Source organism: Ptiloglossa arizonensis, chromosome 5, assembly GCF_051014685.1.
Source record: "Ptiloglossa arizonensis isolate GNS036 chromosome 5, iyPtiAriz1_principal, whole genome shotgun sequence".
Taxonomy (NCBI): Eukaryota; Metazoa; Arthropoda; class Insecta; order Hymenoptera; family Colletidae; genus Ptiloglossa; species Ptiloglossa arizonensis.
This window is the reverse complement of record NC_135052.1, coordinates 26,907,824-26,922,145: the sequence shown is the minus strand read 5'-3', so window position 1 is coordinate 26,922,145 and position 14,322 is coordinate 26,907,824. Positions and strand designations below refer to the sequence as shown.

Genomic DNA, 14,322 nt, shown 5'->3' with positions numbered 1-14,322 from the left:
AGTAGGGATGAAAATACTCGTTTAATTTTTTGCGGATGGACGGTACTGTACCAATACACCGCAAAGCTAAGAATACATTGAATACACTACTACAATGACCCAAATAACAAAAAGAAATAGATACTTTATACATGTTCGTTTCAAAGGGTGTTCGAAATTCAATAATACCTAAAAAACGATGAATCATTTCTTTATAATAAATTTCGCCCACTAATTATGTATTCTGCCGTATAACAAACATCCATTCGTACTATATTATCGAAACATGTAAACAAATACAAGTGCGTAACAAAAATTTGTGTTCACTGCCGAAAAAGCTTAATTGTCAAAGTGCTGCGTTTTAAAAAAATATAATTACAAACTTTTGTATAAAACTCATTAACATGATTAATTATTACGAAGTGTATAATATATATATATATATATATATATATATAATTTATTAAAATCATTCGATTAAAATCCAACTACGAGACAACGCGTATCCCGGACGAGCCTGACTCACCCGCCAATCAAGGTGAATTAATATCATCGGCTAATAACGATTAATCCAATGATTCACCGTTCTCGGTAACGAGTGGTGATTCTCGATTTCCACGGTAGCCTAGAGACGTGGGGTGGGGGTAGGCAGGGTATTTAGGCGATCGAGGCGAAAATTTCGCGAGGAGAAATTTCCATTCCTGGTAATCAGCCGGTCTTGTTACGAAAAAAATCATCGGGCCGTGTTATCGCTGGCGGCTCGTCCGTTACGAGGCACCTTCGCGACGAATGGGAAACCGACGGCGTAATTAGAAAGTACAAGGAGCCTCCGATCACGGAGAATGCGGCGTAACGCAATGCAAGTGGAATTCCGTTTGATTTCCGCGGCTGCCTCCCCGCAAAGCGGACGTCAATCCGGCTTGTTTGTTCGTTGTTATATACTTCCCCTTTCCCGGTTAAGGGGGTACATACCTTCGTATCGGTGAAAGAAGGTACTGCTCTGAGATAATATTCGGGAAAAATTATTTCGCGAATTAATTTCATTTTGTTTTACCAGAAGGGAGATACACTGTGGATTGTTTTTAAAAATTGTTATAATTTTTTGTGTAATTTCGGGTATATACTAGTCGCGAGTAAATGGTAATTTTAGGTAACGACGAATATACTCGTCATGAATAAATGGTAATTTTATGTAACGACGAATATACTCGTCATGAATAAATGGTAATTTTATGTAACGACGAATATACTCGTCATGAATAAATGGTAATTTTATGTAACGACGAATATACTCGTCATGAATAAATGGTAATTTTATCTAACGACGAATATACTCGTCATGAATAAATGGTAATTTTATGTAACGACGAATATACTCGTCATGAATGAATGGCAATTTTATGTAATGACGAGTATACTCGTCATGAAGAAATGGCAATTTTGCGTAATGGTATAGTCTTCGTGAAGAAATGACACGTTTTTGTAACGACGAGTATACTCGTCACGAAGAAATAGCTATTATGTACAACGACGAGTATACTCGTCACGAAGAAATAGCTATTTTGTACAACGACGAGAAAATTTTTCGTTTGGATATACAAAAGTACATCATAGGGAAGTATATTTGGAGGAGAAAATTACGAGCAATTTCAAAGCAACAAACCATTATTCATTAATCAATGTTGCAGTTACAAGGGTGTATGACGCTCTCCAGGAAATTATCACTTTAAATAATTGTATTATTATTTATTCCCGAAGAAGAGAAAATTATATTTTCCTACGACGAGAACGATTATTATTATTTTCAATTGTCCACAATTTAAACAAAAGTTTGTTCTTTTTAGATCGTTCGAATCGACCTGGAGTATTATTATTTTCTTCCTTCTCTGTTCTTCGCTGTTGATTATTATCTCTTGCTTTACAGTCTGTTATTTGTTATTCTTCGTCCATCAACTTTTATCTGTCTCGAGGGTGTGTCGTCGACAACGTGTAACTGTATATTGAAGTTGGGCCGTAGTTACATATCAGGAGATTATAAATATACAAGTGTATTGAAAATAAATTGTTCGTCTTGATCGTTTATTGTTATCATCGGTACGAGTGTGATAACACGGTGATTATTATTATTATTAATTTCGTTCGGGTTTATTGTTCCCAGCTGTTTAATATCTTCCGCTATTCATCCTGTTTGTTATTAGTTATTCCGTGGTCATCAATTTTAATGGTTCTCGAGGGTAGGTTTGTAACAGCATATTCATGTAGCTGTGGGTTGAGGTTAGGTCGGGATTAGATTACTTCCGTAAACTAGGATACAATTATCTCCTCGTCTTTATTATTCACTTATAACTGTGTCTCGGTAGAATAAAGACGTCTTGTTCTCAAGCAAATTGAAGTTTTAAATAAATTTGCTTTTGTAATGAAGAAGCCACGCAGGTTCTTGTTCTCGATGTTTTTGAGTTGAGATAATCAAGACCAGTCCTTTTGATCGTAACCATAGTTGGATGTATTGAAAGTAATTGAATTTTAATAAATACTGTCTTGCATATTTCTATTATGTGGTTACAGTAACTTGCACTTGTTAGAAATAATAATTATTAAGTTTTCTTTTTTCAATGTAGTGAAAAAAAGATTATGTGTACAGTAGTTCTATGTTGTTATTAAACTAATCTGGAAAATATTCATATAATAAGAACGCAAGTAAATAGTGTAGAATAAGGAAAAGAGAAGAGGAAATGGGAAGAAAAAAAATATATATATATATAAATGTACTAGGTGAGACATCTGAAACAGTTCATCTGAATAACTCGCTTGTTTTTTAGCATTTATTACGCATAACGTGATATGGATAATTTTTTATGGTTGTTTATTTTAAATGGAATGTTTTTTTTTTATTGAACTGAGGGTCATTCAAGGTTACATGTAAATGTGTTTACATATTGTATACGTACCAATTATTGACCTAATGTGGATATCTTTCAAATTCTTTTAGAATTTTATTATATTACAATTAAAAATGGCCTAAAATTGAACGAATATATTGCACAAAATAGAATTCAATAAATGTGAATAAATTTTTTTCTCCTCTATATTTACCAATTATTGACGAATGAATATATTTTGTGTAAAATAGAATTTGATCATTCACTATTTATTGCCAAGTAAATATATTTCGTGCAAAATAGAATTTTGATTATTAACTAATTATTGCCAAGTGAATATACATTATTTTGCCCAAAATAGAAATCAATAAATGTGAATGAATTTTCTTCCTCTCTATATTTACCAATTATCGATGAACGAATATATTTCGTGCAAACTAGAATTCGATTATTTACCAATTATTGCCAAATTATTGCAATTAAAATTGCATAAATACGAATAAATCTCCTCTATATTTACCAATTATCGACGAACGAATATATTTCGTGCAAACTAGAATTTAATTATTTACTAATTATTGCAATTAAAATTCGAATAAATATGAATAAATATACTTGGTGAAAATTCTCAAATAAATCGTGAGTTTAATTTCCCACGATTTCGATAAAAATAACACCGTCGTGTGAAATCGCCACCGTCCCCGGTTGCGCGAAAACGAGTGTACCCGATTGAGTTTTTTAGAAGCGAGAATCACCGTGTTCGATCAAAGTCGCCACCGCTTGGAATTCCTGTTACAGAGTCAGCGTGCGATTTCACGCTGTTCCATCAATAACGTCGAACGAACGTAGGGGAAGAAAAATGCACGGAGGTATTGCGAATCGCCTCGCCGAGTGAAATTGCGGAGGACAGAGGAGCCGTGCGACGAGAAGGCATATAACATTGCGGCCGATGAAGCGGAATTACGACTCCGCGCGTTCGCCCACCTTGAAAACGAGAAGAAAGACACCGACGCCTCGCTCGGGCGTACGCCGGCTCCTACGAATTAATCCTATTATAGCGGAAAGCCTCACCTCCGCGCCGCCACATCATCATCGGCGTCCCCGTCATCTGACGTCGTCATCGGTCCCACACCACGCGCGAAGGCGAAACTTTACGTAATGGACCGGAGGTTCCGTCTGTTTATGTAATCGGATACCCCAAAGAAAGCCGCGAGGAACGGTTCGACGATTTTAAGACGAACGCGTCGAGTCGAGTGGCCCACGCCTCGAGTTTAACGGCACAATGCAAATTCCAATTTCACGCGAATTCGAAATTACTACGAATTCCATACTGTAGGGATACCCGGGACTTTTTCACGGTTTCTATCCGTTGCGAAAGTTAAACTTTCATCGTTGAATTTTTCCGTACCGAATTTACAAATATTTCGAATAATGTTAAAAATTTAATGTAGGATTAAATGAACCCTTGTTGCGAAATTTTTGTGGGTCGAATATTGAACAAAATTTAACACGAATTAATATTACAAATATGAAACAAAAATATAAAAAGTATTTCAAATTTAATATTTGGAGGGTATCTGCGATTTGAGCAAAACCAAATACAAGATAAAATAAATACTTATTGGTAAATTTTTCTGTATCGAATTTACGAATATTTCAAAAAGCATTAAAAATTTAATATTTGGATAATACTTACAATTTGAACGAAATCGAATATGAGATAAAATAAACACTTTATAATATTTAAAATTTACAAATATTTTATATTTTGTATTTTATATTTTATATTTTATATTTTATATTTTATATTTTATATTTTATATTTTATATTTTATATTTTATATTTTATATTTTATATTTTATATTTTATATTTTATAATATAATTTACAATATTACAAATTTTTGAAAAGGTATTACAAATTTAATATTTGGGTAATAACACGCTCTGTGTTTGTACAGTAGAATTGTTACTCATTTGAGACAGAAAATGGTAAATATAAATAAAAATATAAAGACACCCCCAATTTGAGTGAAACCAAATATAAGAATGGAATAAATTTTGAGAATAATTCAAGGGACTTTCCTACAGATTTTTTTTTTGTTTACATAATTTCAGAGTTATGTAAACATAAGTAATAAAACGAGCGATACCTCTACAAGGGGTGGTTTCCACCCTCACGGCCGAAAAGAACGAGTAGACCTTAATTATTTTCAACGTTATTAAACGTGAAACGAGGCAAATAAAAATAATTCTCCCCAAAAAGAACGATCCTTAAATTTGTATCACTTCGATCCATCATTTTTACCTCTGCGATCAAGCATAAATAGAAATATTTATTTTTTATTTATAGAAATATTTATTACTTATTTATTTAACAAGGATCGATCCGTTAAGTAGACAGAAATAATCCCACGCAATTAAAATAAAACAAACAAAATAAATATATAAAGTAAAATAATTAAAACAAAAAAAAAACCATAAAAATAATAATATGGAAGCTCTAAAAATACAGAAGGCTCGGAAAAAATGTTCACCGGTTGCTAAATAAAAGACACACAAAATAACGATTAAAAATTACAGTTAACAAAAAAAAAAAAAAAATAATAAAACCAATAACGACGATCGCTTCAAGGAAGATCGATTTCCTGGAAAATCGATTCGCTGTCGGACACCCCTGGTCTCGAGGCGGCCGATGGTAAAAATAATATTTCATTCCGACGGTATTCGTGACCTCGTGAATGGCAATCGTCGCGTTGCGGAATCGCAGCGTTGGTAAATCGCGCGGACCATAAAGAGAACGCATCCAGTCGTTCGTCGAGCGGGTTACAATCACCGTGTGACGGAAAAATCCACGGCACATGTAACTGCGTGCGATTACGCTTCATGGGATTTCCTCGAGATTCGATCTTCTCGGCTGGTCATTCAGGGACAATCGATAGTTTTCTTAATGCCCGACGTCGAATCTATTCTCCGCCGCTCGTTGCCGCAGTTGCCGATGCGTAAAGACGTGTCCTTCGACGCTAATAACGACAATAATGGTATCGATTACAAAAATGCAGGAGAGCGCGTGGCACTGTTTTCTGGAATTCCTACACGGATTCGATGTCTCTACGCGAACGGGCTGCCGCGGGAATATTATTTATAGTCCAAGATCGCGAAATTGCGAGCTTGTTAACGTACACGGGGATCACGGGGGATCACAGGGATCACGAGGATCACAAATGGTCGGTGATGATTGCAAGGTTCCCAACGATCGTAACGATCACGATTGTTACAACGGACGTGGTGGTTAACGGGAATCACAAGGTCACAAGTTGCGAGATAGTTATCGCAAGGATAGTCGTGAGGATCACAAATGTCACAATAATCGTAAAAGTTGACAGAAATCACAAGGTCACATATTACAAGATAGTTGTCACAAGGATTATTGTAAGGATCACAAATGTCACAATAATCGTAAAAGTTGGCAGAAATCACAAGGTCACATATTAAAGATAGTTGTCACAAAGATTATTGTAAGGATCACAAATGTCACAATAATCCTAAAAGTTGACAGAATCACATGTTGCAGTATAGTTATTGCACAGATAATTATAAGGATCACAACTGTCACAACGATCGTATAAAGTTAACAGATCACAAATGTTTACAATAATTGTCGCGATTTTTGCAGTTCTTCTGTACCGTAAAAGGATCGCAAGTGTTCACAAGATGTATAACAATCGCACTGGTCGTTGGGATCACAAAATTATTTGTATTGTGATCATAAATCTTCACAACAGTTACACGGTACAGAAGAGTTCGCGTAAGCTCACAATAATCACAGTTACAATGATCATAAAAATGGCATGAAGTTCGAATGAACCGTAACAATCACAATTGTTCACAAGAATCGCAACAATTACACTGCTCGCTAAGACCGCAAGATCGCATTTATTGTGATCACAGACGTTCACAATAATTACACAGTATAGAAGAAACGTAAACTATGAAATCAGAACGATCACAATAATCATAAGGTTCTCACAAACGTTCACGATATCCGCGAGCGTCACAAAATTGCAACAATCACAATCGTCACAACCATTCCAAAGATCAAGGACACAAATATTCGCGATAGTCGTATCACAAAATCACAAGAGCCCACCGATGGCGCCAGCTGTGAAAACCGCGACGTCCCACGATCGCTGAATCACAATTTTTAATATCCCTAATTCGAACGTTCTTTGACCGACGAACGCGGCACGCTACTCGGTAATTCCGTCTTTGTGATTTCAAACGACCTTGAGCCGTACCTTGAAATAACTCGCGTAATCCAATTTACGTAACGTTCACCGCTGAAAACAAAGTTGCTCTTTCCGTTCCGGCGCGCCGCGAATCTAATAACACCGGGGAATCGGTCCGACGACAACATCGATTCGTTTCGGTGGCACGGAGCGCGAAGGAAACTGCATCGTAATCCGTGGAAAATGTTTCTCAAGGCGTCGTGTGTGTTCCATCGGCGCGGTCGTTGCATTTCCCGTCACGAGCCACTCCGTTCGAGGGGGACAAAAGAAAAATGAAAATGAGGGAAATAAAAGAAATAAGTGGAACAAGAGGACTGGCGACGAACGGAACAAAAGAGCCGATCTATGTATACGAGGAGATAAGGACGGGGCATAATAAGAGGAACGTGGTTGGTCGGTGTGGTGGGGATGGGCGCGGCTGGGAGGGGATGGGACCTAACGTGGTCAGTGTAATACATAGTAGACGACGAACGCGACGGGACAGGACGACGAAGAGCAAAAAGGAAGCCGAAAGCACGGATATATATATAAAGAGCGAGGGATACAAATTACCTGCGCAGAAAAACGACGTCCTCGTTCCGCGCAGAAACAGAAGGACGGAGAGATCGCGAAGCAAGGTGACGCGTTTTGCAGCGCGAGTTGCAATCGAACCTACGTCGTACCGAGTTTGGGTCCATCTGGACCCACGCGTCGCATGTTGAGTTCGAGGAAAAATCATGGAAGACGACTTGTTTCGAACGGTCGAATATTTGGACCGGTAAAACTGTAATATATGTTATCATGGTCGTATTTTACGAGATTTCATGGTCATTTTTTTTTTTTTGATGACTGTGTCACTTTATTTTATATATATGATCACTTTGATTAATAACGAGAGTGCGTGTAATTTGAGGTGAAACGGACGACTCGATTCGTCGATTTACGATTTCTGTATAGTACACCAGTGAGGTTATTTCAGTTTCGAAGTATGGGAGTGTATTTAAATTTTAGGTTAATCATCCTTGAAAATCATCCTTGATCACATGGACAGAAAGTTGACAAGGATTCCAACACTCGTAGGGTCGAAACGAGAAACGTTTCGAGTGGAGTCGACAGTGTGCGTTTTAACGAGGGACGATTGTAACAGTTACAGAGGTTTGTGCCTTCCAATCGTCACAATGGCGTGTAAACATCGAGCACAGTCCTGGATAGTTGCCATGAACGTCCAGAGGTTGTCCGCTATGAAACAGAAGAAATTCACCTGACTGACTTCGTGACCCTAAGTTCGCGGAGAGAGCAGACCCGGATTTCCCATTAGGCTAATCATCGGGCCGCGGGCGCTCAATCCCAAATCGTATACCTAATCTTCGTGAATGCACCGATTAAGGCGAGATTACGGCCAGACTTTTTCTGTTTTGGAAACGAACTCGCTGCTGTTTTCGAATGCAACGTTGCACGTGAGTTTTAGGAAGAAGACGACTCGAAGACTTCGCTACAATCGTCTACCCCAATATATGAATCAATCCTTGGTTGGTGTTGGTATCAGTATTTTAAGTAACGTGATAGGGTAATTGTGAGCCCATTATAAAAAATTATTTATATCATTATATAAAAATGATTTAATAATTTAATATATTTATATACATAAAAAATACACAATACTTGAATCTATCAATTTTTGATAATGGTTCGTTAATTAATTTAAAATAAACAGGTACATATTTCGTACACAATTGTTAAGGTAGTTATCGCACCTTGGAATATTTTTTAACCATGCAATTTTTATAAAAATCGTAGTTTGGGCTAGGTCTGGGTTAGGTTTGGGTAGATCTAATTTATAGTTAGGTCTTGTTTATGTCTAGGTTAGGTGTAACTTATGGTTACATTTGGGTTAGGTCTGGGCTATGGTTAGATCTGGGTTAGGCCTAAGTTATGGTTAGATATAGGTTAGGCCTAAGTTATGGTTAGATATAGGTTAGATCTGGGTTAGATCTAAGTTAAGATTAGGTCTGGGTTAGGTCTGGGTTAGGTCTGGGTTAGGTCTGGGTTAGGTCTGGGTTAGGTCTGGGTTAGGTCTAAGTTACGGTTAGATCTGAGTTAGGTCTAAGTTAAGGTTAGGTCTGGGTTAGGTCAAAATTATGATTAGATCTGAATTAGGTCTGGGTTGAATGATGTCACTTGTAATTGTTAATATCCCCATCTTCCTTCACCTTCTTATTTCGATATACCTACTTGAGATCAGTCATCTCTAGATTAAATATGGACCGTACGCTGTCAGTGTAAGTCTGTAGATTATAATATTCTAAGGATGTTCAGAATCTTTCAGGACCGGTCTGGGTGAGTCTATCGTGATGCAAAACCAGCGAACAGTTGGATCAGGAACAGAGACGGCTGGCCTCTTCTAGTATAATATAATAATCGTCTATGCGTGCTTTAGCCCGCGGCTGGTCTTTTTTGTTGTACCACTCGTGGTCCATCCTCTGAATTTAAACGCTGAAAGCAGGAGCAACGCGCTGGTACCTTAATGGCTCGTCGGGAGAGTTTGCCCAAGGCTTCGTCAGATCTTCGACATCCTAGGTCAAGGTTCTAATAAATCACTGAAACTGATCTCAACGGTCCGCCGTTTTCATCGATTAACGTTGCCCGAATCGATTAACCTCTTCGCGTGGGTAGTTCGACGACTTGAAAAACAAGAACGTTGGTCTCGAAAGCCAACCATTCGTAGCCTAGAACAGTGTCTCATGAGCAAAGAGTCCGAACTCTACCTCTCCAAAGTTAACATCCTTTTGCAGGTCGATAAAAGACAATATCCGTGTTGCAATATTGAAAAGCATCAGGTGCAGATACCCCCTAATTGAAAAGTTTTGAACAATAAAAGATTACGCTCAAGAAAATATTCGTAGGTAAAGGGATTAAATCCAAAAATGATCAGTTCCAGGTCTTTAGAGTACTCAATGTCTAAGTGTAGGTCTGATTGAGACCTCGTCCCAAAATGGAGAAAGAATGGTAGATCGTTTCTCTTTTGCGACTCACGCGATGAAAAACGCATACCGTGACAAACCGATTGACCCAATTCGATAATTAACACGATTTCCATAACAACGATTTCTGTCTGCAATCAGGTGGAAACCGAGATACTGCGAGATTGGCTACTATTCTTTCCCGAGTGATGAATGGAATATGCACTGCTTGTTTCGTGTGGACGAAAGACCACCCAACTGATGGTGTTGTTGGGCATTAGCTTCAATTTACCGTAAGCTCGACAAACGAGGCGATACGACTCGAATAGGTTCCCATCCGACGATGTGTTTTTCCATTGTTTCGTGATCCAGATTCGTCATCTCCCCTCCATTGGCCACTAGGGATGAAAAGGAGCCCCCGATTCGAAAGTAATCCCCCGCGTGGGAAGTAATGAACTTCGATCATGACACGGCTGCGTTTCCAGGACACCGTGGCCGTGCAATAAGCCATGAAAGTAGCCAGCAGCGATTGAGTCGCGGCGGTGCTGCGCTTTATCTCGATACTGAGCTCAGAAACGCGGAAAACTCGTGTGACGCAATGTTGGAGGTATGCCTGGAATGTTGGTGGCTGTGCGGATCTAATGGCGGATTTTTATTGGGACTTACGTAAAGCAACACGGCCAATTAATATGCAAACGTGCGTTACGGGGCAGTCGTGAAAATGGTTGTTATACCCCCGTCGTTATTTTCAAGCGGTTTCATCGACGAGGGAACATCAGAGGTTCGTAAAATCCTAGGAAGCGTAGTTCTGACGCCGTTTGGTAAGTTGTACAGGGTGACGCAGCTGAAAGGTGTTGAAGGTTTGGGTTGAGGTGTCCGATCGGTGATGTTGGCTCTGACAATCGTTTTCACGAAAGTACACCTTTGACTATATAGTAAATAGAGTGGAAAGATTTGATAAAATGATGGACATCGTTGAGGCTTTTAACAGAGAATATTTTCTTGTATTTTGTAGCGTTAGATGTGTCTAGAATAAAAAATTTGTGGACCAATGTTTGTGAAATCTGGACAAAGTCATTAATAATAATTGTATCTCTTCTTTGATTGTATTGGGTTGTTCGGAAAGTCATTTGGTTTTTTTTTTTGGTGAAAATGAAACACGATTTTTTTTGAGTGTAACATTTTGTGTAAACTTTTGATTAAATTATATATTCTCCATTTTGGAAAACGACATAACTTTCCGAAATTTCGATATTTTTTTTCATGATTCAAATATATTTACACGATTAAATATTTTTTTCTTGTAATTAGCTAATGAGAACGAAGCACAATAATTTCAATAATCTTCATTATGTAATCAGAATGTGTTAAAATGTGGGTCTTATAACTTTTTAAGAGGATGGTATGTTTTATTTGTTCGGTAACTAAGGACCAAGGTTCGGGTTAATTTTCATCGAGAAAACCAACTTCTCTGTCAAGGCATCCAACAATCCCAATTTTGCATCTTAAAAGCGTTAACTATAATGTATTTCAAAAAGATGGAACCTAACAAAACACTCACACACATTCCTCGAGGTGATACAAGTCGAAAAGTCTTTTACCGTTTTGCAATTCGAGGCTTCGTTTTCAAAATACAAGAGTTTTGATTTCATCGAGGCGACTCGTGACTCGCGACGCGCGCCATTTGCATTTCAGTCAGCTGATCGCGCGGCCGCGCATGCGCACATTGGTGCGCGACACTTTAACCGCTCGAATCTCCGGAACGAAACATCGGGTCACAATACAGTAAAGGACTTTTCGATTCGTATTTCGTACCCCACTAGTCTAAGCGCGACCGCGCATGCGTGCACCCGCGCGCAACACTTTGACAACTTATATCTCCGGAACAAAGCCTCGGATCGCAAAACGGTAAAGGACTTTTCGATTCGTATTTCGTACCCCACTCGACTGAGGGCAACCGCGCATGCGTGTACCCGCGCGCGACACTTTGACAACTTATATCTCGGGAACGAAGCCTCGGATCGCAAAACGGTAAAGTACTTTTCGATTCGTATCGATGAATTTGATCGAAACATCCATGCTCGCGTGAAACAATTTTTCGTCACAGCGGTGTGGCCTCCGATAAGGGCTCGCGCCCTCCGTTGATCGTTCCGATTGGCTATGAGTTACGAAAGAAGCATAATTCCCAGCGAATGTTGGCAATCAAGCCGCGACGATCGGTTCGACAAGTTCACAGTCACGGTGGTTCCAGCGGCGCATGCCCGTGGAGAGAGAAACAGGTACCGAAAACGGTACCGGACACCATGCGCGGCAGGTGGATGACGCAGCGGGATGACTCTACTCGTGGTTATCCCCACTCCTTACGCCTCGAGGCTTCTTTCTCCCGGAGGGATTTTACAGCTGACACCTCGCATCTTTCTATCCTCCAGGCTCCCTCATTTGCCATGCACTCGCGCGAACGTCGGCTTTCAGTGGGCGCGTATACACGCCACGGCGCACACACGGACACGCGCCTTTATAATATATAATACCGTGTAAATTGCGGCGCACCCCGCTCGATATATTTATAAGAATTATCGGCCCTCGATCGAGGTGTATAGTTAAACGACGCCTTTTCTTTCCCAGCTCGCGATCGACCAGACGCCACGCGACTCTCGGAAGACTTTTTGCTTGGACCATACCCTGGTTTCATCCGTTCTTTGTGCACCGACCGACAATGGAGGACGTTTTGTCGTGCATGGTTGGATGTAATATACAGTCTCCGTGTATTTACGTCCAAATTCTACGAACTGGTTTCTTTGTTTCCCTAGAATTATGCCCGAGAGTGGTGACACGTAAAATTTAACGTTCGAAATTTTAAAGCTCGATTTCAATCCATTTCAATTACTTGACGAATAATTTTTTTTTTATCTTTTTTGTCTTTTAATTATTTCTTAACTTTTAATTATATATTCTATAACTTTTAATTATAAAATTATTCAACGACCGCAACTCGTGTGTGGAAATGTTTGCGCGAAATTACGCGTTGAATATTTATTATTTTTATAATTTTGAAAAATTCCTGCCTATTTTCCACCACCTACGAGTCATTGCAGGGATTTAACACTTTCCGCTCGAAAGGCGACTCTCAGCCGCCGTAGAATTTAAAGCAACGAATCGTGAAAAATTGGAAAATTTTGCATTCGAAAATTGCCTCTTATAAGATGTAAAAATAATCAAGCCGGTTAATTGTAACAAAAAAAAAGAAAATTATATTCTAGAAGGTTACAGAATAAATATATATGAGAAATGTTACGCTAAAGTTCCATCGAGGTTTTACGTTATAAAAAAATTGCAAAAAATCATTTTTATTTTAACATTTTACTCAAGTCTCCCCACTTAAGATTTCGAATAGCACTTGAAGTAGTTGAGGTCCTGTTCTCAAATGTTTCGAATCTTCTCGAGACACAAATTCGAACCCTCTTCATCGAGTATAAATAGGTAATAAATAACATCGTGACAGTACCACGTAATTTTATTTGCAATTTGTACGTATCGACACCTTTGAGTGGGTATCGAATAAATATCGATCCTCCTGGATACCTATATAATTAAAACGGTCTGATAGAAAATAATACATTATTCCCTGGTATTAATAGTATTAATATCATACTCGTCACTAGATGAATTATTGTTCCATATACGGTTACCCAGACTAAAAGAAAGATGTAGACGCGTACGTTATATTTCCAATTAAAAAAAAGAGTATGAACAAAATTATTAATAGTCGAAAAATAAATTGACAACCCAAGGATAGGACGTATTATGTCGAGGTGACAATGAAAATTATTTATTTACAAAAAAACTCTTTGGCACGTGTGTTGGTAACTTTGAAACTACATTTTACGAGATATTTCAATTCTGTGAAGATAATTTTTAACTTAAATTTACCACAAGAAGAATATATGTCTGAAAGTATGTTAGAAAAAAAAATTGGATACTTTGACTAGTACGGTTACGTTTATTCATTGTTTGTAAAATGCGGAGGTAATTAATAATTAGCTATTTTCATCAGCAAAAATAAATAAAAAAGTTCTTTTTATAGGAAAAAATGTGTCAGAAAGTTCTTTTTTTGGTCATAAAGAATGCCCTAAAAAGAGTATTTTCTTTCATGACACAGAATAACTAAAAAAGTGCTTTTTTCGTCATGAAGATTGAGTCAAAAAGTGCTTTACTTTATCAGAAAGAATTAGTCAAA

The 14,322-nt window shown here is 38.1% G+C and overlaps 1 protein-coding gene across 7 annotated transcripts in view; it reads left to right on the top strand.

The window, feature by feature from the left end:
- Positions 1-14,322, top strand: part of LOC143146807 (uncharacterized) — a 37,561-nt gene that overhangs the window by 13,946 nt on the left and 9,293 nt on the right. The window contains exons 2-3 of one of the 7 annotated variants that reach the window (XM_076311459.1): positions 10,248-10,378; positions 10,458-11,066. The exons of 4 other annotated variants lie outside the window; for them this stretch is intronic. In XM_076311459.1, the coding sequence (XP_076167574.1) occupies positions 10,248-10,347 (100 nt within the window). In that variant the 3' untranslated portion in view covers positions 10,348-10,378; positions 10,458-11,066. Of the gene's footprint in view, positions 1-3,656; positions 4,336-10,247; positions 10,379-10,457; positions 11,067-12,710; positions 12,998-14,322 lie in introns of those variants that run through there. 2 more of the 7 variants (XM_076311454.1, XM_076311460.1) reach the window with 2 other exon arrangements.